Source organism: Mixophyes fleayi, chromosome 4 (assembly GCF_038048845.1).
Source record: "Mixophyes fleayi isolate aMixFle1 chromosome 4, aMixFle1.hap1, whole genome shotgun sequence".
NCBI lineage: Eukaryota > Metazoa > Chordata > Amphibia > Anura > Limnodynastidae > Mixophyes > Mixophyes fleayi.
This window is the reverse complement of record NC_134405.1, coordinates 268893457-268920927: the sequence shown is the minus strand read 5'-3', so window position 1 is coordinate 268920927 and position 27471 is coordinate 268893457. Positions and strand designations below refer to the sequence as shown.

General features: G+C 39.4%; 1 protein-coding gene across 1 annotated transcript in view; it reads left to right on the top strand.

Annotated features, from left to right (window-relative positions):
• FSTL4 (follistatin like 4) overlaps positions 1 to 27471 on the top strand; it is a 1520806-nt gene that overhangs the window by 1385910 nt on the left and 107425 nt on the right. Inside the window, exon 11 of the mRNA XM_075209744.1 lies at positions 19245 to 19271. Coding sequence (XP_075065845.1) covers positions 19245 to 19271 — 27 coding nt within the window. The remainder of the gene's footprint in view (positions 1 to 19244; positions 19272 to 27471) is intronic.

Here is a 27471-nt window from a genome sequence, read left to right as displayed (position 1 = left end):
TTGTGGGGTGGGATTTATGGTCATGTTATCAACAGAGATAGAAATGTCAGCTATGCTCTTGTTGGTGGGTGGGAATATTATTAACTCTGTTTTAGAAAGATTAAGTTTGAGTTGGCGAGAGGACATCCAAGATGAAATGGCAGAAAGACAGTCAGTTACACGGGACAACACAGATGTCGAGAGATCAGGAGAGGATAGATAGATTTGGGTATCATCCGCATAGAGATGATACTGAAAGCCAAAGGAACTTATTAGATTTCCAAGAGAAGCGGTATAGATAGAGAACAGCAGAGGACCTAGCACCGAGCCTTGTGGTACTCCAACTGACAGGGGAGGCGGAGCAGAGGTGGCTCCAGAGAAATTAACAGTGAAAGAGCGATTAGAAAGGTAGGATGAGAACCAGGATAGAACAGTGTCTTGAAGACCTAGGGATTGCAGCGTTTGTAGGAGAAGAGAGTGGTCAACGGTGTCAAATGCAGCCGAGAGATCCAGGAGAATTAGGAAAGAGTAATGGTATTCAGTTTTAGCAGTGATCAGATCATTGACAACCTTGGTCAACACAGTCTCTGTGGAGTGTTGAGAACGAAAGCCAGACTGAAGAGGATCCAACAGGTTGTTAGCGGAAAGGAAGCGTGTGAGGCGAGTGTAGGCAAGTCTCTCTAGAAGCTTGGAGGAACACGGCAGCTGAGAGATGGGATGGTAATTTGATAGAGAGTTTGGGTTGGAATCTTGTTTTTTTAGAATAGGAGTAATCACTGCATGCTTGTATAGTGATGGAAAGATGCCAGTAGAGAGCGAGAGATTACAGATTTGAGTTAGAGGTGAAATAAGCACAGAAGACAGGGATCTACCAATTTGCGAGGGAATAGGATCAAGAGGACAGGAGGTAGAGTAGGAAGATAAGAAGAGCGTAGACATTTCCTCTTCATTTGTGGGGTCAAATAAAGAGACGGAGGGTAGCGGGAAGGAATTGATCTGATTGCTTGTCGAGGAAGAGAATATCATTTCTAGTCTGATCTTGTCAATCTTGTCCTTGAAGTAGGAAGCAAGATCCTGAGCACTGATAGTAGATGGAGGGTTCAGGGTGGGAGGATTGAGAAGATATTTAAATGTATTGAAAAGGCGTTTGGGGTTAGAAGCCTGAGCATAGATAAGAGATTGGAAGTATGTTTGTTTTGCAGTGTCCAGAGCATTTCGATAGTAGCAGTAGACAGAAATATATGTGAAGAAGTCATTAGAGGTGCGAGATTTACGCCAGTGACGTTCTGCTTTACGGGACAGTTTTTGAAGATTTAGTGTTGCTTTAGTGTGCCACGGCTGACATCGAAGTCGACGTGTAGTATGTAGTGTAGCTAGAGCCACTTTATCAAGAGGGTACTGCCATCTCAGGGGATGAGAATGTAGAGATAGGGGATTGAAGGTGTTGGAGAGAGGTGGAAAATTGTTGAAGATCAATAGAATTAAGATTTCTGCGGGTATGAGGAGGCTTGGTAGAGTTAGACAGTAGAGAGGTTAGAGCAGTGGGGGTGAGCGTGTAGCAGATAAGGTGATGATCCAAGACGGGGAAGGGTGTGTTAAGAAAATTAGAAACTGAGCATAGTCTAGAGAAAACAAGATCAAGGCAGTGGCCATCCTTATGAGTAGCAGATTCAATCCACTGGAAGAGGTCAAGTGAGGAGGTTAGAGAGAGTAGTTTGGAAGCAGCTTTGGAAGGTGGGTTATCAATGGGGATGTTGAAATCACCCATGATGATGGTGGGGATGTCTGAAGATAAGAAGTGAGGGAGCCATGCAGAGAAATCCTCAATAAATTGTTGGTGTGCTCCAGGGGAGCGATAGATCACCGCAACAGGTAGAGAGAGTGGATTAATGATGCGTATAGCATGTACTTCAAAAGATGTGAACGTGAGTGATGGGACATTTGGTAGAACTGTAAACGTGCACTGTGGGGAGAGAAGTAGTCCAACCCCACCTCCTTGTCTGCCTTCAGGTCTGGTGGTGTGGGTGAGATGGAGGCCACCATGTGAAAGTGCTGCAGGTGAGGCAGTGTCTGATTGCATGAGCCATGTTTCTGTTATTGCCAGAAGGTTAAGTTTTTTGAGAGGAAGAGATCATGAATGGAGGTGTTTGCTACAAACAGAGCGTGCATTCCAAAGGGCACATATAAATGACTTTGGAAGAGAGGGGAGACAGGTGATGTGTTTGAGGTTTGCTATAGAACGGTAGTGCTCTGATGTATGTGTGTGTGAGGAGTGTGGGGGACCTGGATTAGGTGATATATCACCAGCTAATAGAAGCAGAGTATTTTCTGGCGACAGGTGGAGGTTGTGCTTGTTAGAGAAAATAAATAGGACAGCAGTTAATGGGTGTTCACTAGAGGTGAGTGGAGTAATGCAGGTGCAATATGAACAAATGTTTGTGTTGGTGTGTTGGTGGAGGTGTGAAAGATGACATAGTTCTAAAGATCATGCCATGAAAAGAGACCAAGAAAAGCAATTTGTTCCACATTGTGATAAAAGGAGTTAAAGTCAAAAACTTAGGGGATTTTAAAGAATTACCTCTTTGCAGTGTTCCATATAGAAAGACAAGTAATGCAGAAATAGGCTGTGTCAGATGTTGCTTATTGCTGGAAGTGAAATCCAGTCAAATGTAGTCCAATGTTTGTCCAACTGTGTTGTCTAGCTGTGCATTTTCATACACTTTGTGAGAAAATCTCACTTCGTGAAGAAATCACACACGTCTACCCCTACATATATCTCCCTATAGACTGAAGCTAAGATGTAGTCAGTGTAATTTAGGAATACTCTACAGATGTGCTAATTAATCAGCTAATCAGAGGAAAGAAAACATTTGTTTAAAAGGCTAGAGGAGGCCAAATACCCATCATAAATTAGGCATCAATAAAAGACTGGGCCAACCTAAGTTTAAACAGATAACAATTTCCTATAACATACTTTTTTACACACAGTTGCAGAGATGAGATACAGAAATTAATGTAGTTCTGAGTAGTAGAATCTCAACCTCCTTGTCATTACAGAAACCTGGCTCGCCTCCTCTGACACTACATCCCCTGCAGCTCTTTCCTATGGGGGACTCTCCCTCAGACACACTCTCAGACCTGGAAACATACTAGGGAGTAAATGTATCAAAGTGCGAGTTTGCCAGCGTGTATAAATCGTGGCAAATCGCGGTTGTTTACCTGCGAGTTTTGAAAAAAAAACTGAAATGTATCAAGCTGCGATTTTGACACTCATGTTCAAAATCGCTGGTCATCTCTGGCGATTTTGTGCGATGTAAACACTCCCGAGTTTAGCTAACTCTCCTGTGTTTGGCAAACTCTCCTGTGTTGTAACAGTGAGTTGTAAACACATCACTGTTACACTGACCGGTCATACAGCTGCCGGAGCTCCGGCATCTGTCAAAATGGTAGAGAATAGATCAAAGTGAAAAAAAAAAAGCGTGAGGTCCCCCCGCTATTCATGCTTAACCCTAGTGCTGCCTGACTAGTGCTGGTCCCGTGAAAATCGGTGAAAAATTTTGTGTGGGGTCCCCCCAATTTTCACTCTACCAGCACTAGGCAAACCAGCCAGGGTTGGCGGCACTATAGCAGGGGGACACACATCAGGGGTCCCCCTGCCATAATGACTAACTAACCCTAGACTGTTCAGCGCTGGGCTGGATTCCCTAGGGAGTGGTGTGCGCCAAAAAAAACGAGTGCCCCCCCCCCCTAGAAAGAACCAGCCCAGTGCTGATAGCACTAGGGCTCTTTCTACTACCCGTGGGCTGTGAGTAGTAAGGTAATAACGGCGCAAATGTGTTAAAATAATAAACAGGCGCCATTTTGTTTTGTGGAACTACAAGTCCCAGCCAGCCAGGTTGCCAAAAACAGTGTGGCCATGCTGCTGCTTGTATAACTACAAGCACCAGCATACCCACGGCAGCCAGGGCATGTTGGCAGTTGGAGAACCACAAGTGCCAACATGCCCTGACATCCCTGGCTTGCTCGGACCTGTAGTTCCACAAAAAAAAATGTTAATAAACAACAGCACCCTAGTAAACATCACATACATTTATTAAAAAAAAAACACAATAAACAAACTAACCACCCTCATTTACACCACATCTATTTAATAAAAATAAAAACACCCCAAATACTCACCAAAGATGTCTTCTTTTCCAAAGTCTCCTTGCTTGCTCCAGTCCCATAATAATTATACCTTCCAATAGTCCGTGCTTGCCCTAGTCCCAGAATATTTATACTTCCAAAAGTTAATGCTTGGGCAATATCTTCTGTACTTCGCCCAGGGCAGTGTAACAGTGATGTGTTTGGACAACACGCTGCTATCAAGCAGCGTGTTGTATCTGGCATGTTTTGAAGCAAACTCTCCTGAGTTTGCTTGCTCGCAGCTTCATACATTGAAGACTTGTATAGCTGCAGTGGCAAACAGTCGAGAGTTTGATCTCTGGCGATTTTGCAAATAGCGATTTTGAAAGAAGCAGAACTCTGGCGATTTTGCATGAAATCTCAGCTTCATACATCTGCGAGTTTCAACTCTCCCGAGAAAATCGCTGGAGTTGCAAAATTGCACTTTGATACATTTACCCCTAGGTGGTGGAGTAGGCATTCTACTCTCTCCAAACTGCACCTTCCAAGTCATACCTTCTGAACCCTCCCTCTCATTCTCTTCCTTTGAAGTCCACACTATCCATCAATGTTATCCTCTCTACCTTGTGTTGCTGTCAATTATCACCCCCCAGGTCCAGTTTCCCAATTCCTTGACATCTTTACAGCCTGGCTCACTTATTTCCTATCCCTTGACCTGCCTACACTCATACTAGGTGATTTCAACATTCCCATTGATAATCCCACTGTGTCTTCTGCCACAAAACTTCTTTCACTTACTTCCTCCTTTGGTCTCTCCCAATGGACCTCATCTCCCACCCACTATGATGGGCACTCCCTTGACTTTGTCTTCTCCCGCTACTGCTCCATCTCTAGTTTCTCCAGTTTAGTCTTCCCACCTCCTTTCCTTCAGCCTCACCGTACCTCATGCCCTTCCCCCTACATCCAAATACACACGTACACAACAAAACCTAAGTACTCTTAACCCAATCCACTTCTCATTTTCACTAAAACAACTATTTTCTCCAATGACTGCATTGTCCTATCCTAATCAGGCTGCCTCTTTCTACAACAAAACACTCACTATAGCCATAGACAATGCAGCTCCAGCTACTACATACAGTCTCCGATAATCCAAACCCCAGCCATGGCACAACAAACAGAGCCGCTACCTGCAAAAGTGCTCCCGTACTGCAGAGCACCACTGAAGGGATTCTCGATCCTATCCGGATTTCCTCCACTATAAATTTATCCTTTCATCTTACAGCACTGCCCTTTCAATTTCCAAACAAACGTTCTTCAAATCTCTAATATCCACCCAGTCTTCTAACCCACGTCGCCTCTTTGCCACATTCTCTGCCCACCTGCACCTCATTCTCCTTTCTCCCTCACTGCGCATAATTTTTACACCTCTTTCAAAGACAAAATTGACACTATTGGACCAGATATTTCCTCATGCCAAATTCCACTCACTCCACTCACTCTACCCACCTTTATCTACACTCTCCATTCCAACTTTAATTCATTCTCTCCAATAACTGAAAACGAAGTCTCTGCACTCATCTCATTATCTCAACCTACAACCTGTCCATTCAACCCTATTCCCTCCCAACTACTCCGTTCCCTCTCCTCCACTGCATGTCCACCTCTAACTCACCTCTTTAACCTGTCTCTCTCCACTGGCACATTTCCATCCTCCTTTAAACATGCGCTCATCTCACCTATTCTAAAGAAACCATCTCTCGATCTAGCCTCTCTCTCCAACTTCCGCCCTATTTCTCTCCTCCACTTTGCCTACAAACTACTTGCGCGACTAGTGTACAAACGCCTGTCTCACTTTCTCTCCTCTCATTCTATTCTCGACTCTCTGAAATCAGTCTTCTGCCCCTAACACTCCACTGAAACTGCTCTCACAAGTGACCAACGATCTATTTACTGCAAAATCTAATTTCTCCATACTCACTCTCCTAGACCTCTCTGCTGCATTTGATACTGTTAATCACCCTCTTATCCTACACACCCTTCACTCCATTGGCCTTCATGACACATTCCTTTCCTGGTTCCTTTCCTTCCTATCGAACCATTCCTTTAATGTTTCTACCTCTGGCACATGCTCCCCTCCACTCCTACTATCTGTTGGGGTCCCCCAAGGCTCTGTTCTTGGCCCTTTACTTTTTTCATTGTACACCTCTTCTTTTGGGGCACTAATTCGCTCATTCGGCCTCCAATACCACCTCTACGCTGATGACACCCAAATCTATATCTCTACCTCTGACCTCTCTGCTTCTATTTTATTTCGTGTAACCAACTGTCTTTCAGCTCTCCACATGGATGTCCCAACACTACCTAAAGCTCAACATTTCCAAAACAAAACTTATTATCTTCCCTCCTGCCAGAGTCACCACCTGCTCTCAAATTTCCCTCACTGTCAATAACAACACAATTTCCTCAGTCTCCCAAGCCCACTACCTTGGGGTCACACTTGACTCCGCCCTCTGCTTTATTCCACACATCCAGACTCTCTCCCAGTCCTGTCGTCTCCATCTTGAAAACATTGCCAGAATACACTCATTTCTTACTCAACATGCTACCAAAACTCTTATCCATTCTCTCATCATCTCCCGTCTTAACTATTGCAACCTTCTGCTGTCTGGCATTCCTGACACCTATATATCCACAATTTAATACATCCTAAATGCTGCTGCAAGACTGATCTTCCTCCCTCACCGCTCCACATCTGCTGCACCACTTTGCAAATTTCTACACTGGCTCCCTGTGTCCTCCAGAATCCTATTCAAATTACACACCCTTAACTACAAAGCCCTTAACAACAACACCCCTGCATACATCTCAAATCTCATATAAAAATACTTTCCCTCCCACCATCTTAGATCTACCTCTGACCTGCGGCTTGTCTCATCTCTGATAACCACCTCTCACTCCCGCCTACAAGACTTCTCCCGTGCTGCTCCTAACTTATGGAATTTCCTACCACGTTCAATCAGACTTTCCCACTGTGTTTTTTAGAGGTGATCTTATCCTCGATAACACTATTCACACTAATGCACCCTCACAACTATCCCAATCTCCACTCTGAGCCACACTCGCTCCTCTTGTTTCAGCTGTGCCCTCTTCCCTTAGAATGTAAGCTCTCTAATGAGCAGGGTCCTCCATACCCTTTGTTTTCATGTCTCCATTCATTTTGTCTGCCTTGTCTGTTCTTGTTTTACATATTTATGCATGTCCTTGTCTTCCCTATTGTATGGCGCTGTGGAGCACTGTGGCGCCTTACAAATTTACGATAATAATAATGAATTTGTGGATGTTTAGCACATAGCTGCTGATTTACTGTTTACTGTGGACTTAAGTGGTAATTAACATAAGGATCCGTTTGTTACACAGTGGGATTTCCCACTGCTTCCGTTGCCAGACGGGCCAAATACCATATACAGCACTTTGGAAACTGTAAGATTGCCTTATACTATCTATATATCTATATATATGTATACATATACACATTGTAACTCAATGCGTGCAGTGACTTCCTTTACAGCTCAGTAATATCTACAATTTACGCTATTTCCTAATGAATTTCATGATTTTATTGATATTTAACATTTATCATATATTCACTGATTCCTAAACATTGCTGTCTGTGCAGATGGAACAAAATAAATTAAATTGGTGTTATTTTCTTTTACTTTTTCTTTGCTGTGTATGTCATAGCCATTCATGCAATGCATAAGGATCAATGGATACCTGCCCTGTACTATGTGTTATTTATTTGCCGTGTGTTCCCTTTTGGACTGCAGCAAAAGTTATTATTATTCAAATCTGACTACTACTTTTTTTTACTATCTTGATCTTTGGGGCATATAAAATGTCATTTTTGAATGTGCAAGAACTCTCTAATATTTTTATGTACACAATAGCATCTGCTTTTACAGTATTGTGGTTCCAGGTGGAAATGTGCACTATTGAATGAATGGAAATATTGCTTTAAGTCCTGCCTACCACCGCTTTAGGAGCACCCATGTTTTACTTTCAACTTTTCCATTTGTTGCCTAAAATACTGCTTGTTCCAGCCTCATTTATGTTGTAAATTAACCATGAGACTGAAGCGACAATCTGTCATGTGTTTTTGAATATTTCTATTCCATGAGTTGTTGTGCACTTATAAATTTGCTTACCAACAACAATTGGGATTATGGAACAAAGCAAATACATTAGAAATTGTACAAAGAAGGGCAACTAAAATGGTGCATGGCCTACAGCACAAAACTTACCCGGAAAGACTAAAAGAACTTAATATGTATAGTTTGGAGCAGAGAAGAGAAAGGGGGGACATGATAGAAACTTTCAAATATATCACGGGTTTTAACAAGGTACATGAGGGAAACATTCTTCAAAGGAAGAGAAGTATTAGAACACGAGGACATGTACTGAAACTGCAGGCAAGTAGGTTCAGAGGAAATTTGACACCCTTCACAGAAAGGGTAGTGGATAAGTGGAATAGCCTCCCATCAGATGTGGTATAGGCTAATACAGTAGAGCAGTTTAAACATGCTTAGGATAGACATAAGAATATCCTTATAAAGAATGAGGGATCAAATAAGGTTTAAGATTACCATAGGTTAATAAAACAATGGGCAGACTAGATGGGCCAAGCATTTCTTATCTGCTGTCAAATTCTATGTTTCTATATTTCTATTAAATGAATAGGGTGACTGTTAATTTTTTTTCCTAAGTTCACAGGAAAAAAATCAGCCTTTTTTTCGGGGGAGAAGAAAGAAGCCTGTAATCCCTAGCTAAACAGGGACTTTTATCCCAAAACAAAATCTTGTTTTGCATGTGGACACAACCCAAATCTCACTCATGTGCACATTTTCCCATTTAGTTAGAAATGCCACAATCCACCCAATTACTCCCATCAAAATATGCAAAGCTTTGTACTTCATGCATCTTCTGAAATACATGCTATTTAGATTTTTAATTCATTCTCTGTGCATGTTGCTGTGATCTATCGTCCCCCTGGGCCACACCAACAATTTCTTGAAGATTTCCTTGCATGGCTCCCTCACTTCTTATTTTCCGACATCCCCACTGTCATCCTGGGTGATTTCAAAATCCCCATTGCTAATCCATGTTCCAATGCTGCTTCCAAACTACTCTCTTTAACCTTCTCCCTCATTCACTCCCAATGGGTTGAATCCTGTACACATCAGGATGGCCATTGCCTTGATTTTGTTTTCTCTGGATTTGCTCAATTTCTGATTTCCTTAACACTACATCCCCCTTCTCGGATCTTCACCTTATCAACTATGTACTCATCCCCACTACTTTAAACTCTCTGCTGTCAAACTCTGCCAAGCCTCCTCATAACCGCATAAAACTCTATTAATCTTCAACACTTTTCCACCACTCTCCAAGTCCATCTCTCTACATTCTCCTACCTGATACAGCAGTTCCTCATTTTCACCAAACCCTAGCAACAGCCCTTGATTAAGTAGCTTCAGTCACACTTCATATTCCATGTCGTCTTTGATGTCAGCCGTGGCACAAAATGTAGCGTAAATCTCCTACCTCTAATGATTTCTTCACATAGACTATCTATCACTCCTATCAAAATGCTCGGGACACTGCTAAACAAACATATGTCCAATCTCTCATCTATGCTCAGGCTTCTAACCCCAAACGCCTTTTTAACACATTTAAATCTCTTCTTATCCCTCCCATCCCAAACTGTCTGACTGAGATTAGTGGCTAGAATTTTACTTCCTACTTCAAGGACAAGATTGATAGGATCAGACTAGAAATGGTATCATCTTCTGTGATAAGCAATCAGCCCAATTCCTTCCCGACACCTTCTGACACGTCTTGTCGTTTGATCCATCAAATGAAGATGAAGCATCTCTTCTTATCTTCCAATTCTACCACCTGTTCTCTTGATCCTATACCCTCACAAATTGGTAGATCCCTGTCTCCTGTGCTCATTCTACCTCTAATTAAGATCTGTAATCTTTCTCTCTCTCTTCTGGTATCCTTCCATTATTGTACAAACACGCAGTGATTACTCTTATTCTGAAAAAAACTAAATTCTGACCCAAACACTCTCTCAAATTACCATCCCATTTCTCAGCTCCCATGCCCCACCAAGCTTCTAGAGAGACTTGCTTACACATGCCTCACTTACATCCTTTCCGCAAACAACCTATTGGATCCTCTTCAGTCAGGCTTCCGTACGCAACACTCCACAGAGACTGCGTTGACTAAGGTTGTCAATGATTTGATCACTGCTAAAACTAAAGGCCATTACTATTTTCAAATTCTCCTGGGTCTCTCTGTTGCACTTGACACTGTTGATCACTCTCTTCTCATACAAATACTACAATCCCTAGGTCTTAAAGTCACTGTAGTGTCCTGGGGCCTGATTCATTAAGGATCTTAACTTAAGAAACTTCTTATTTCAGTCTCCTGGACTAAACCATGTTACAATGCAAGGGGTGCAAATTAGTATTCTATTTTGCACATAAATTAAATACTGACTTTTTTTTCATGTGGCACACAAATATTAACTTTAAATTTCAGTGTACAAATAAGCTATCAAGTATTTGTGTACTACATGAAAAAACAGTCAGTATTTAACTTATGTGCAAAACATAATACTAATTTGCACCCCTTGCATTGTAACATGGTTTAGTCCAGGAGACTGAAATAAGAAGTTTCTTAAGTTAAGATCCTTAATGAATCAGGCCCCTGGTTCTCATCCTACCATTCTAATCGTTCTTTTAGTGTTAATTTCTCTGGATCCACCTCTGCTACGCTTCCTTCATCAGTTATCCTACAAGTCTCAGGACTAGGTGCTCTGCTGCTGTCTATCTATGCGACTTCTCTAGGAACGTTAAAAGCTCTTTGGATTTCAGTCTTTCCTCTCCTGATCTCTCGCCATCAGTGTTGCCCCACGTCACTGACTGTCTTTCGACCATTTCATCTTGGATGTTTTCTCACCAACTCCTCAATCTACTATACAAATTTAATAATATTCCCACCCACCAACAGAAGTTACCTACCTGACATTTCTATTTTTGTTGACAACACAACCAAAATCCCACCCTGCAAGATCACTGCCTAGGTGTGATCCTTGACTCAAAATTATCCTTTTTTTCACTCATCAACTCTATGGGCCTGAGTCATTAAGGAGAGCAAAGCATAGAAGTCGGTAACTTTGCACCTGAGCAAAATCATGTTGCATTGGAGGGGGAGTTAAATTTAAAATGTGGGGACAGATTTATAGTTTGCGTAGGGCATGTCCTAGATTAACTTTAAATGTCGGTGTAAAATTAAAGCTATCAAATATTTGTGTGCTACATGAAAAAATAGCCAGTATTTAACTTATGTGCAAAATAATTGCCTTACTTTCCTAAATGATTCAGGCCCTATATTTAAATCATGTTGCATGCATTTAAAAACATTTCCAGAATTCGCACATATCTAACACAAGACATTGCAAAAAACTCTAATTCATGCACTAATCTGCCGCATTGCAATGCCCTGCTCACTGGTCTTCCCCAATTATCCCCAATGATCTTGCCACTGCATGGAGCCGCTAGAATGATTTTCCTTGCAAATTATTCTTCCTTTTGCTGAGCCATACTGTCAGTCTCTATACTGAATGCCTTTTTTTTACTGAATGCAATATAAAATACTTCTACTAACCTACAAGTCCATCAACAAAACTGCATCAACATACATCTCCTCAGTTGTCTCAAAATATTTCCCAACTCAACACCTCTATTCTGCACAAGATCTGTATCTCTCATTCACTCTCATTATTTACATTTACAGGACCTTTTTTCGAACTGCACTCACTCTTTGGAATTTCCTCTCTTGCACAATAAGACTTTCCTCTGGTCTATAAAAATTCAATAATTCTCTGAAAACCCACCCCTTCAGGCAAGCTTTTAATATTCCTAAACCACCCTGTTAACCTCACTAGGTTACCCTTTTACCACCCTTTACACAATTCCCACAAGACAAAAACCCTCTGATAGCCTGACCAGCGTGGGTGTGTGAATGGATCTAATAGCATGCAAATCCCTTTTACCTTGGCAATCTGGCTGGCTTTACCTTATGAATCTAGCTCCTTTGTCCCATAGATTGTAAGCTTGTGAGCAGGGCTTTCTTACCTCTTTGTCTGTATTACCCAGTATTGTATATTGCTGTGTTTGTTCCCAATTGTAAAGTGATATGGAATTTGCTTGCGCTATATAAATAAATGTTGTTGTTGATGATGATGATACTGACAAAGATCTTCCAAATCCATGGACATCCTTTAAAAATGAGATAGTATGTGCAAAAATGGGTGCATGACCTAAAAGTGCGTAACTGTTTGTTAACTTATTCTAATCAGACAGGTTTTGTCCATACCCCCCCAAAACGAAATAGAATATCTGCCAAGTGATGAATCTCTTATAACAGTCCGTTAAACCTAATTCCTTTCCTTGTGTCCTCTCTTCATGACTATAATACTATTGGTAGGCTTCATAGAGGTAAACATTCTACTAATGTGCAAGATGTGTCATTAAGATTCAAGGATTATAACTAAACATGACTTGCTAATGATATCCTTTTCACTATCGCCGATCTAATGTACCAAATCTTAAATGCATTTTATTTATCTTAGACATTTGAGTTAAATGGGACCGAACCTGAATCTCCTGCAGCTGCTTTGTCTTTATCCTCGACAAAAATATTATCAAAATATTTTTGAGTCTATGAGACTCATCTATTTGTACAACTGATAAATGACTGCACATTTTAGTTTACTTATTACAGGCAATTTACAAGTTATGATTGACATTGGAATATGTAATAAAGTGTACCATCTGTTAATGTTTTTGAGCAGCTCCCATAAATCAGAATTGTCTAAAGATATATTTAATTTGTCAAGTTCTTTGGTCAGTTTGACCTGATGTTGAAATAATATAGAAACCTAGATAAAATGTTAACATTTCTAATATTATATATTAATGCAGTCAACATTGATGAGCTGTGTATGTTACAAATCAACTGACAGCCAGTGAGAAATGATAATGTTCAAATTCTGATGATCATGTCTGACAACAGGAGAGTGTAACTTATGAAAATCTCCAATTCAATTATATACAAGCAGTGTAAACAGTGTAAATGATAAAGACATTAGAATTTAATGTATTCATTAGTTATACATATTACTACTTCACATTTTTATTCCACTTTTTACATTTACCAATTTTTTTAAATTAAATTTCCCAAAAATATTACTTTCAATATTGAGCAAAATTTCTTAGAAAATAATAAAAAATAAAACCTCTATGTCACATTGGCAAGTGGCTCCATATTGCCGGGTAAAATGCAATAGGTAATGAAAGACAAACAAACTAAAATAAACAAAAGCATAACAACTTGTGTATTTTAATATAGATTATTATAAATATAATTCTATTTAATTTTCATGCTTTTTTTCTAAAATGTGTGTGCTTTTTAAAACACTTGTAAAATTACTTTTTATGACCTGATAAGTAGAAAATTACAAATACTTAAGTGCAAAAATATTTATAATAAATGTATAATCTCTCATAGAGGTAAGCCACATTTGAACTCATTTTATATTCATTATTTATCTTTCTGCAATCTGTAACATAGACCAATTTTTATACCCAACTTTTAAGTAGGCACAATTGTCATTATTGTTTGCTGGAAATGTTCAGCGAAATGCATAGAAATAATCAGTGACTGACTAATGAAATCTGGTTCTAAAATTGAACCTACTGATTGGCGCATTTTTACAGTCTCATTTTTTGAACCATTAATAGATTTCACCCAATTTTTTTAAACAATTTGTCAATCAACAAATTAATTTAAAATGTTTGCACCAGATGGCTCACCAACATGTGCTACACATCACTGAAATATGCTATGATTTCTTGATGAATGAGGCAAAGAAAGAAAGCTTTGTCCCTCTGCTCTGTGTCTAAATCATCATCATCATCATCATCAACATTTATTTATATAGCGCCAACAGATTCCGTAGCACTTTACAATTGGGATCAAACAGTAATTAAACAATACTGGGTAATACATATAGAGAGGTAAGAGGGGACTGCTCGCAAGCTTACAATCTATGGGACAATGGTTTGATATACAAGGGTAAGAGCTACATCTTATTGAATATTTGTCCAGCTAGAATGCTAAGGTTACAAAGTATTTAATGGGCTGTATGCTAAATCACACAACTATGTTGGTCAGAAGGTTGTTGTCTTGTGTTAGCTGTATAGAGGGTGGTAATAGGCTAACCTAGGGAGATTAAGAGGGTGGTAGGAGAATACTATAAGCTTGTCTGAAGAGGTGGCTTTTCAGAGAACGCTTGAAGACTAGAGGAAAGTCTTGTGGTGTGAGGGAGTGAATTCTATAAAGTGCAGCCCAAAAAAGTCCTGTAATCGAGAATGGGAGGAAGTGATGAGAGTGGAAGAGTAGCATCTGTATGAGGAAAGATTGGTCAACAGTGTCGAATGCAGCAATGAGATCCAGGAGAATTAGAAGAGAGTAATCACCTAGTTTTAGCTGTGATCAGATCATTGACAACCTTGATTGAAGAGGATCCAGTAGGTTGTTTACAGAAAGGAAACATGTGTGGCGAGTGCAGGCTTGAAAAGTTTGGGGGGCATGGGAAGTTGAGCGATGGGGTGGTAATTTGAGAGAGAGATTGAGTCAGAATTTAGTTTTTTTTTAGAATAGGAGTAATCACTGCGTGCTTGAATAGTGATGGAAAGATAAAAGTAGAGAGAGATAAATTACAGATTTTAGTTAGAGGTGGTATGAGCACATGAGACAGGGTCCTACCAATTTGTGAGAGTATGGGATCAAGAGGACAGGAGGTAGAGTAAGAGAATAGAAACTTCCTCTTCATTTGTGTGATCAAGTGAAGAGAGGGTGTCAAAAGATGCTGGGAAGGAATTAAGCTGATTGCTAGTAGAGGGAGATGATATGAGAGGACATTTCAAGTCTGATTTTATCAATCTTTAACTTGAAATAGGAAGCAAGATCCTGGGCACTGATGGTTGTCAGAGGGTTTGGGGTGGAAGGATTGAGAAGAGATTTAAATATGTTAAAAAGGCGTTTGGGGTTAGAAGCTTGAGCATAGATGAGAGATTGGAAGTATGTTTGTTTTACAGTGTCCAGAGCACTTCGATTGGAGTGGTAGATAGCAGTATATGCACTGAAATCATTAGAGGTACAAGATTTACGTCAGCGACGTTCAGCTTTACGAGAGAGTTATTGTAGATTTTGTGTTACTTTAGTGTGTCACGGTTGACAATGAAGTCTATGTGGAGTCTAAAGAGTCGCTGGAGCCACTTGATCAATGGCAGTTGCAATGGTTTGCTGATAATGAGGAACTGCCATATCAGGGGAGGAGAATGTAGAAATTAGGGAGAGAAGATGTTGGAGAGAGGTGGAAAACTGTTGAAAATCAGTAGAGTTAATATTCCTGTGGGTATGAGGAGACTTTGAAGAGTTTAACAGCAGGGAGGTTAAAGAACCTGGAGTAAGCAAGTAATTAATAAGGTGATGATCCTAGAGAGAAAAAGAAGTGTTAAGGAAATTAGAAACTGAGCATAATCTAGAAAAAACAAGATTAAGACAGTGGTCATCCTGATGAGTAGCAGATTCAATCCACTGGGTGAGGTCAAGTGAGGAGGTTAGAGAGAGTAGTTTTGAAGCAGGATTTGAATGTGGATTAGCAATAGGGATGTTGAAATCACTCATGATGATGGTGTGGATGTCAGAGGATAAGAAGTGAGGGAGCCACGCAGAGAAGTGTTCAAGAAATTGTTGGTGGGGTCCAGGGGGGGCGATAGATGACAGCAACATGCATAGAGAATGGGTTAAAAATTCTAACAGTATGTACTTCAAAAGATGTGTACGTGAGTGATGGGACATTTAGTAGATCTGTCAATGTGCACTTGGGGAGAGAATTAGTCCAACCCCACCTTCTTGTCTACCTCCAGGTCTGGGAGTATTGGTGAAATGGAGACCACTATGTGATAGGGCTGCAGGTGAGGCAGTGAGGCAGTGTCTGATTGCGGGTTTCTGTTATTGCCATAAGGTTGAGGTTGTTTGAGAGGAAGAGGTCATATACGGAGGTAAGTTTGTTACAAACAGAGGGGCATATTCAATTAGCTTTTGGATTCGCGGTAACGCGCGTTACAGCAAAAAGTGCGCGTTCTTGCGGGTATTACGGTACCGCATTAACGCGGATTTTCGTACGCAACCCTATGGGCTGCGAACGAAAATCCACATTATTGCGGTACCGTGTATTACGTTTCGCGGCCGTTCCGGCGCGTTACCGCGAATCCAAAAGCTAATTGAATATGCCCCTGAGAGTGCATTCCAAAGGGCACATTTAAAGTACTTTGGAAGAGATGGGGTCTGCTGGATTTTGGTAGCGTTCAGATATATGTTTGTGCGAGAAGTGTGGGAGACCTGTATTAGGTGATATATCACCAACTAAAAGAAGCAGGGAGGAAGAAAGATAAGAAAGATGATTATAATATGTGCGTCCTTTTAGTTTCTGGCAACAGGCTGAGGCTGTTATAACTATTGAATTTAAATAGGAAAACAGTTCATGAGTGTTAACTAGAGTTGAGTGAAGTAATGAAGGGGCAATGTGGACAGAGATGTGTGTTGCAGGAAGGGTGAATGAGGATACAGTTCTAAAGATAATGCCATGAAAGGAAAGCACAAAAAGTAATTAGGCAAATATTGGTATTTGGAAGGAAAATAGCAACAAATACAGGAATTAAAAAGAATCGCCTAGTTGTAATGTCCTGTGCAGTCAGAATTAGCAAAGTAAAGCTGCAGCAGATGTAGATTTCTAGATGTCTTCAATTGTTGTTCAATGTTTTTGCAACTGTCTTGTTTAACTGTACTTTCTAAACACTTTGTGAGAAAAACACTCTGTGCAGAAAACACATGTCTGCCCACCACATACATCTCCCCCAGACTAAATGGTAAGTTATAGTGAAGCTGATTTCAAAATAAGTAACATCTGTGCTAATTGGACAGCTGATCAGAAAAGGGAATTGGGCTTACTCGGGCTATATGAGAGCCAGGCCAGAGTCATAAAATTGGTTCAATGAGCAGCAACTAAACACAGGTTAAACAAGTAACAAAAATCTATTACATACTTTTTAAAAAATACTGGCACAGTTGCAGAGATGAGAATAAGAGAGGCACAGTGTTTAAATGCTAGAACACCTAGTCTCTATAAGCATTGGTTACATTAATGTGTATATAACAATATTAAAATTTAATACAGTTGATAATATGTATGTTAAGCCCTGTCTGGCATTTTTATTCACCTCCCAGTAACTAAATGTGTGCCCCAAGCACTAGGTCCCAGAGGAGAAACACCAGGAACAATTGCATAGCAACATAAGGCTGGTATGAGCTGAAGAGAAGTGTGTGGGGAGAGAGTGACAGCCAGGGACAGAGGGGAGGAGGTTCCAGGATCCACTGACAAATTTGGGAGCTGGTCCATGGGCTGCTTCCACTAGGGGAACATCATGACTGAGAGCATATAAGTGAAATTAGACAGATTTGAGGGAGAAAGTACTTCAGAGCATGGCTGCAATATCAGAGAGCCACAAAAGAGGAATTATCCCCCTAATAATAATGATCAGCCCCCAATAAGACTAATATTCTGGGACTTTATATTCCACATATGTATTGGACATATCCTGCAGTGTCTTATCTGTCAGAGCAGAGTGTACCTCTGTATTCAATAATTCATCATCAGCAAATATGGTTTGGTTTCAATATTGTTCTGAAATAAAAATAAATCCATTGTTGTATAATACAATATACAAGTCCATCACCATAAGGCCTTTTGTATGTGGGCCCTATTTTAAAGTTTTTAACACCGAGACTGAGGGCCTGATTCATCTTCGGACTTAAGTCAGTTTCATGCTGCATCTTACTCATGCTCAGAAATGATCTTTATGCTAATGAATGCAATCGCATCCAATTCATGTCTGAACACAAATTACACTTACTACTGCCTACGACTTGAAGGGTGGAACATGGGTGTGATGGGATCTATGAATGTAGGCCATGTACAGTAGAGGTGTGCCAAGGCCGCACCAACATGGATGTGGCCGATTCAAGCTCTGGGCATCTTGTATGTACCTGTTGTTAACCGTATCATTTACACCAGCTACATGGCAGGTATAAGTGCTGACTGATAGTGATGACTGTCATGGAATAGTCTTTGCATTACACATATGCGTAGCACTAGATAGCACAAAACATGTGTATGCAAGGAAGAGAAACTATAAAATGCATTGTATGCAATAATAACATCCTGATTTGTGTAATGTAAAATAATAAAATAAAATTATATTTTTTTGTTAAAAAAAAACACATTAATTTTTTTTCATGCGTTCTGATGGGACTTGATTTTGCACATATCCATGTGCATATCCTGCATTCTGTTCTGTGTGTTAACATACGATAAGTACTGTTTAGGCAGAGCGTATTTATATCCAGATTCAAATGGAAACATATCTTGAGATCCACTTGGATGGAGGCTGTGTTTGAAGGTGAATCAGTCCACAAAAAAAATGTAACAAATGGACCTGTAAACACACACTTTCTGTCTTAATTTTTCTTGGTATCACTTTCAACTTTTGCTGTGATCAGAGGTTTTAACGCTTGGTAAATAATGGTTTTATGGGAATGCTCATTAAGTATATAATACATTGTGCTGCATGACAACTTTGATACATGATAATGAGCATGTTAGGAACACTGTGTTAAAAGTAGACGGTTATGTCCATGCATTAACTAGAATTGCTTTTTAGCACACCTCTGAATGAGCCATTATTGTCACAGTGACATGATGGTTATTGCAACTTATTCATACAGATGAACATTCTCTCTTAGAATAATTATATTTTGCTACATATTCTATATTTAAATTATTATATGTAAACTATTATATGTTAAAATATATTTTTAACTGGTTTCTACTGACTTTTTCTGTTTCATTCTATTATGGCTACATTGATCATCTAATGATGCAGTTGCAAACATTCTATGGCGAGAAGAAGGTAATGTAACAACAGTATAGTTACCTATTTTATTTTTATATTTCATGCGAACAGCAATGTACTTTAGGTCAGTAGGTGAATGGGATGAGCAGTGTGGGTAAGAAGGCTGGGGCTGATGTAAAGGCAAAGGATAGTGTAATTATTTTGGAAATGTAAAATAAGTTCATCCATTTCAAAGGCATTGTACTTAGTTCCTAAAAGGGTCTACATCATTAATGATGCATGCATGTGCAAACAGCTTCTGATTGAAATCCAGTCTTAATAGACCAGGTAAACAAAATATGTCCATTTGTGTTTCAGAAAAGCTGAATCTTACAGCTTAGCCAGGCATCTTCTCTTTTTGTTTATTTCAATATCAGGCTACTTATATCCATCATTTTGGATTTCTATGGTAGGGTTGTGCCAGTCACAAATGCACAATGCTTATTACACCTGATGAGCAACCTGGCGTTGTATGAAAGTCGCAATAAAAACAGCACAAAATTTACTAGGGAATATATCACAAATATACAATAGTAATTAAGAAAAAGTCTCTTTAGCTGAAGATTTATTATAATGAAATGGTTAAAGATGTATAATCAAACAGCGATAAAAAGAAGGGACAGACCAAATCCCAACAACTTCAGAATGTCATTGTAACCCAAAAGTTGCAATGTAATATATTTCTACAAATAAAAAATAGCATTTAGTTGATTGCTCACTGGTCAATATAGATTTAACATCTGCAATGCAATTAACACAAAATGCAGCACATTTGACTAAGGCAATCTGTTGTGGTATGAAAATCCTAGCATGCCTTGCTAGAGGTCAACTACTGCTGTAGATAAAATGTAGCTAGTTAGATTGTTTATTAAAGTAACCATTTAAAAATTATGAGTTGCTAATTCTCCATTATTTCAGGGATGGGACACACAGTTTAAAATTTGACTTTGGAAACATTCCGTTTCTTCAATTTGGCCATCTATATAGTTTGTTATATCTAATCTTATTTTATGGAGATTTATAAGTTAGAAGTTACTAACTGTGACTATTACAAAGAAATACATTATAATCAGTTGAAGAAAAAAAAATAATTTGCTATAGCATTATATATAATTAAATTTAACATTAATTTATTAACATAAAAAATACAGTCACTCTTTTGTTTTGATGCTTTTGCTATTTATTAGTGTAATGGAAAATTCAGCTGTATGTTGTACAGTCACGGCCAGAAGGTTTGAGAATTATTATTATTATTATCTTTAATTTATAAGGCGCAACAAAGGGTCCACAGCGCCGTACATGATATATACAGAAAACAGTGACTCAAGACACAACTTTATACAGAAAGAAGAGAAAATGAAGAACAAAAATATATATACACAAACACTGGTAACATGGTAATACAAATCAAATTATTTCTGGGACAATGAGTGAAAGTGATGGTAGAAATCAGCTAGAAGTAGGCCAAAGCTTAATAAAACAGGGCTAGGGAAGCAATACATGTTGTGCATGAATAAATAAGAATCCAGACCTCCAGATGGTAGGTGGCTCACATAAATTCAATTAGAGTGAAAGAAATATCCCATATGTACTGACTTGCCAGGAATGTTCCGATATACTATGAGGACAACAAGCAGTTAGATTACCAGTGATGATAGCTGCTGATATTGGTCGACTACAGCGAGGTAAAGAGAAATATATGATACCTCTCACGAACTCCGCCTGTACTTGCCGAGCACGGCTCTCCGGATTGAAATGATCAATGAACTCACGTGAGTATAGGTGTGCACTAACTGTCCGGACAGAGAGCAGTGTCCTCAAACAAAAGTTTCTCAATAATCGGTTCAAGGCAATGGAAGATAGCCAGCAGTCTTTAGGATCCACAGGGATAGATTAATTATTGAACTGCTGACAAGTTTCGTCTGCTCCCAGCAAACTTTTTCAAAGCAATAGACTAGTCCACACAATAGCTTCCTATATAAAACCATTAAACAGTTTGTGATTGGTAGATTGTTAAATGGTCTATTATAAACACCTGAGGGTGTTTTCCTCAGCACAAAATAATTTAGAAGCAATAGATGATTATACAATTACATATATAACTTATACTTTCTATAGAATAGGTTCACATTTCAAAATAGATAATAAAATACATAAAAGAAAATATAATATTGCACCAATTGCACTCTTCTCCAAAAACATATGCTGAGTCTGACTTTTCCCATTGAAACTCAATAAAGTGGATCTTTAAATGTGAATGCTAACAATTTGATCACTAGATCTTAATAATATTAAAATCTGAACCTTCAGATATTAAACTCACTAGTATATCAATAATCCTTAATAAATTGAATAAAGCACACATAAATAAAAGTGTATATTTCTATATGTGGAATGACTCATGTATAATACAGGTCTCCAATGCAAACACTGACCAGACTAAACTCTTCTTAGCTTCAAGAGTAGTTAAGATTAGTTAAGGGGGAAACAACTCCAAGTGTAATGTAAAAATAAATCACAATACTACATATATCTCGCAAGATTCACATAGAAAATTAAAGTTAATTACAAATACCAATCATTAAATTCTATAGCTTCATTAAGCCCATCAGGTGACAAGGTTTGTAGCTTAAAAATCCAGGAGGCTTCACCTCGGCATAGGTTTTTATATTTGTCTCCACCTCTAGAGGTATTATCAAATTTTTCCACTCCCGTAATAGTCAGCCCTATTGGGAAGCTTTCATGTTTATAGAAAAAATGTCTGAGCACACTATGTGTTAAAAGTCCCCATAGAATATTAAGTCTGTGTTCACAAAACCTAATTTTCAAGGACTGGGTGGTCTGACCCACATATTGAAGGTCACATGGGCACTTCAATACATAGATAATAAAAGTAGAGTCACAATTAATAAACTGTCTAATTTGGAATTCAGATCCATTCATTCTAGAGTGAATAACCTTTTTTCCATTTTCCACAAATTTGCACATTAGACAGACCCTTTTGTTACATCTGTAACATCCACTTAGTATAGTTGATGGCCACCCTGAATCTTTTTGATGAATAACATTACATATTGAATCTGTTCTGAAGACATTAGGTGTCACGAGCCGCGGCGGCTCTGGGCACCACCGCGACTCGCTTCCTCTATTGTCCCCACGTCCAGGCCGTCGCCATGACGACCAGGACGTCACTACCGTTTTGTCCCGGCCGTTGCCAAGGCAATGGTCGGGACGCTCTCTTTATGCAGCGCCGCGTCCCGGCATCTAGGGCAGCCGGGCGCCTGCGCAAACTAGTGTATTAGCCTCAGGTGGCTAATTATTCCTCAGGGGGCTGAGGCAGTTTCATTGGGCCATTCTCATATATAAGGCAGGAAGGGGCAAGCCCTCCCTGCCGGTTATAGTTCCTGCTTTAGTGCTTTAGCCTGCTCTCTCTCTGTACTTGCTTGTCGTTGTACCTGTTTATTGTTGCCAACCCTCGCTTGGATATTTGACTACGATTGACTGCCTGTGCCCCTTGACCTATTGCCTGGACTCCTACGCTGCTGTTTTGCCTGTGACCTCTGACCTCGGATTGTTTACTGGATACGCTGTCTGCTGCAGGCCCTCGACCCTCGCTGGGACTTCACTCCGCTGTTTGCTCCTATACTCTATTACTGGGTTCTCCCCAGTCAGTGCACAACTCACGACCCTCTGTTGTCTGCGGCCAAGTCTGTCCCCACCACTAGGGGCTCCAGTGAACACCACACTTCAGAGCAGACTCCGGGTTTTGATGTACTGGCTGGAGGGCTTCCTAACATTATAACCAGCCCAAATATACACTAGGGGGTAAATGTATTAACCTCCGGTTTCTTCAAATCCCGCGAGTTCGGCGCTTAAATTTAAAGCGGTGCTGCCTAGTTAAGGGAAATTAGAAAAATGCGAGTTCGAAGTTTCCACAGTCACATTTTTGGGGTGAGTCATCTCCCCGGAAGGATTCGCCATGGATCCCGTGAAGGTGCAGGCCATTCTCGGCTGGATTCGACCCTTGAATCTTAAAGCAATACAGAGGTTCTTAGGGTTCGCTAACTATTATAGAAAATTTATCAGATCCTTTTCTACTCTCGTTGCTCCTATCACAGCCTTAACCCGCAAGGGAGCTGACACAAAAAAATGGTCTCCAATCGCTAGCTCTGCCTTCAAAGCCTTGAAACAGGCCTTTGTGTCAGCACCTGTGCTTAGACATCCAAATCCAGACCTTCCATTTATCATTGAGGTGGATGTAGGTGTGGGAGCAGTGCTATCCCAAAAAGACTTGGAGGACCATCGCCTTCACCCCTGTGCCTACTTATCTCAAAGATTTTATTCTGCCGAGGGACATTACGATATTGGCAATCGGGAGTTGCTGGCCGTCAAGTGGGCATTGGAGGAATGGCACCACTGGCTTGAAGGTGCAAAACATGTAATCACAGTATATGCCGACCACAAGAACTTGTCCTACGTAGAATCAGCTAAAGTTGAATTCTAGGCAAGCGCGGTGGTCCCTCTTCTTCTCCCGTTTTCGCTTCATCATCACCTACCGGCCTGGCTCAAAGAACCTCAGAGCTGATGCCATGTCTCGCAGTTTTGTCTCTTCTCAAGCTCCGATCTCTGAACCCTGTTCCATTGTTACCGCTTCTTCTATTTTGATTGCCTTCACGCAGGTAAAACCCTTAAACAATTTCAACCATAACTGAAACTGCCAGCGGACAAACTCTTTGTGCCGGTACATCTCAGAAAAATCGGTCCTCTCAGAGTGTCATGACAACAAGACTTCTGGACATCCCGGTGTTGCAAAGACCATCTAAAACATTTCTCATGTTGTCTGGTGGCCATCATTATCTGCGGATGTTAGAGAATATGTATCATCTTGTTATCTGTGTTCCAAGAATAAGATTTCTCGAAAATCTCCTTCTGGGTTACTAATGCCGTTACCAGCCCCAGTCAGACCTTGGACCCACTTGTCCATCATTGTTGATTTACCTCCGTCTTCCGGGTGCAACACCATCTGAATAACTGTAGATCGATTCAGTAAAATGACCCATTTTATCCCGTTGACCAAATTACCCTCAGCACGCTCTCTGACCGCCTTGTTTATTAAACATGTTTTTTGATATCATGGGTTGCCGGAGGATATAGTATCAGATCGGGGGGGTCACAGTTTATTGCAGCGTTCTGGAAGGCTTTTTGCTCCCTCTTAGGTATTAGGCTCAGTCTATCATTGGCCTACCATCCACAGTCTAACGGGCAAACCGAAAGGGTGAACTAATCCTTGGAGCAATATCTACGGCTATATATATATCCAAAAATCACGACAATTGGTCTGACCTTCTCCCCTTCTCCCATTTGACCTTTATCAAGTTTTTGTTTGGATAGATTAAAAATCCCTTTATGTTCAATCAGAACCTCTGTTGTTTTCTTCTTTCTCTTTCCCCCTCTCGTCCCTCATATTCCAGTGACCTCTTTGGTGTTCCTCTATGGCCATTATATTGAGGATTTTTTTATTATTTGGGATGGTGATGAAATATCTGCACAACAATTTGTTCACTACCTTAACACTAATGTATGTGGGTTGAGTTTTATACATCAACTTAGCTTAATACTACCTCTGTTACTTTCTTGGATGTTACCCTCTCAGTGAATGATAGCTCTATTAAATTGGTTAATTATAACAAACTAGTAGATTCTAGTTCCTAACTTCATTTCACTAGTAGCCATTATAATCCTTGAATTACTAATATTCCGAAAGGGCAGATGAGTGGACTAAGGAGGAATTGCTCGAAAGTCAATGATTTTAAGGTACAAGCTGATATTATGCACAATAATTTCTTAAATAGAGGTTATCCTGATGGTTTAATACAAGAAGTTAAAGATTTTGCATTATAACAGGCCAGAGGTAATTTATTAGTCCCCAATAAACTGAAAGAAATTCAGTCAACGTATAAAAAAGATAATTTACCTGTGTTCATTTCTAAATTTAATAGTAAATCATGTCAGATTAGGAATATTGTTTTTAGGAGTTATAAAGTTTTACAACAGGATTCTATTTTAGGAAATATTTTGGGATCGAAGCCAAAAGTAGTTTTCAAGAGAAATAATATTTTGAAAAATCTTCTAGCTCCTAGTGTTTTGAGAAAAGAGTCAATATGTAATTATATTGATAAAAAAGATTCATGATGGCCATCAACTAAACCAAGTGGATGTTACAGATGTAACAAAAAGGGTCTGTCTAACGTGCAAATTTGCGGAAAATGGAAAAAAAAGGTTATACACTCTAGAATGAATGGATCTGAGTTCCAAATTAGGCAGTTTATTAATTGTGACTCTACTTTTATTATCTATGTATTGAAGTGCCCATGTGGCCTTCAATACGTGGGTCAGACCACCCGGTCCTTGAAATTTAGGTTTCGTGAACACAGACTTAATATTCTATGGGGGCTTTGAACACATAGGGCTAGATTTACTAAGCTGCGGGTTTGAAAAAGTGGGGATGTTGCCTATAGCAACCAATCAGATTCTAGCTTTCATTTATTTATTACCTTCTACAAAATGATAGCTAGAATCTGATTGGTTGCTATAGGCAACATCCCCACTTTTTCAAACCCGCAGCTTAGTAAATCTAGCCCATAGTGTGTTCAGACATTTTTTCTATAAACATGAAAGCTCCCCAATAGGGCTGACTATTACGGGGGTGGAAAAATTTGATAATACCTCTAGAGGCGGAGACAAATATAAAAACCTATGTCGAAAGGAAGCCTCTGGATTGTTAAGCTGCAAACCTTGTCACCTGATGGGCTTAATGAAACTATAGAATTTAATGATTGGTATTTGTAATTTACTTTAATTTTCTATGTGAATCTTGCGAGATATATGGAGTATTGTGATTTCTTTTTACATTACACTTGGAGTTGTTTCCCCCTTAACTACTCATGAAGCTAAGCAGAGTTTAGTCTGGTCAGTGTTTAGATGGGAGACCTGTATTTTACATGAGTCATTCCACATATAGAAATATACACCTTTATTTATGTGTGCTTTGTTCAAACAATTTATTAAGGATTATTGATATACTAGTGAGTTTAATATCTGAAGGTTCAGATTGGAATATTATTGAGATCTAGTGATCAAATTGTTAGCATTCACATTCAAAAATGCACTTTATTGAGTATCAATGGGAGAAGTCAGATTGAGAATATGTTTTTGGAGAAAAGTGCAATTGGTGCAATATTATATTTTCTTTTATGTATTTTATTATCTATTCTGAAATGGGAACCTATTCTATAGAAAGGATAAGTTATATATGTAATTGTATAATCATCTATTGCTTCTAAATTATTTTGTGCTGAGGAAAACACCCTCAGGTGTTTATAATGGACCATTTAACAATCTACCAATCACAAACTGTTTAATGGCTTTATATAGAAAGCTATTGCGTGGACTAGACTATTGCTTTGAAAAAGTTTGCTGGGAGCAGACGAAACTCTTCAGCAGTTGAATAATTAATCTACCCTTTAATCTACTACTGGCTATCTTCCATTGCCTTGATAAGAACCAATTATAGAGGAGCTTTTGTTTGAGGACACTGCTCTCTGACCGGACAGTTGGTGCGCACCTATACTCACGTGAGTTCATTGATCGTTTCAATCCGGAGACCCGCGCTCCGCAAGTACAGGCGGAGTTCGTGAGAGGTATCCTATATTTCTTTCTACCTCGCTGTAGTCGGCCAATATCAGCGGCTGTCATCCCTGGTAATCTAACTGCTTGTTTTCCTCATAGTATATCGGAACATTCCTTGCATGTCAGTACATATGGGATATTTCTTTCTCCCTAATTGAATTTATGTGAGCCACTTACTATCTGGAGGTCTGGATTCTTATGCACAACGTGTATTGGTTGAATTATATCACACTTATATGCTATAGCTATAATTGCATATTTATTTTAATTTGTTTTAACATGTTTGTTTTTATAATATAATTTCATGTGATTTATGGTAAATAATTTGTTAATTTTTTGCACCGATTGGTATCTCTTATTTAAATATATATTTCTTCTGGTGGTATGTTTGCGCTGGAACTTTTGGATTTCTTAGTAATTATTTTTATGGGTTGTCGGTTTCCCATCTTCTTGCTGCAGCTCATTTCCAGATATATTTGTTTACCTTTTACATTTACAACAAATTTTTGTAGCGCTCAATCATCTTGTA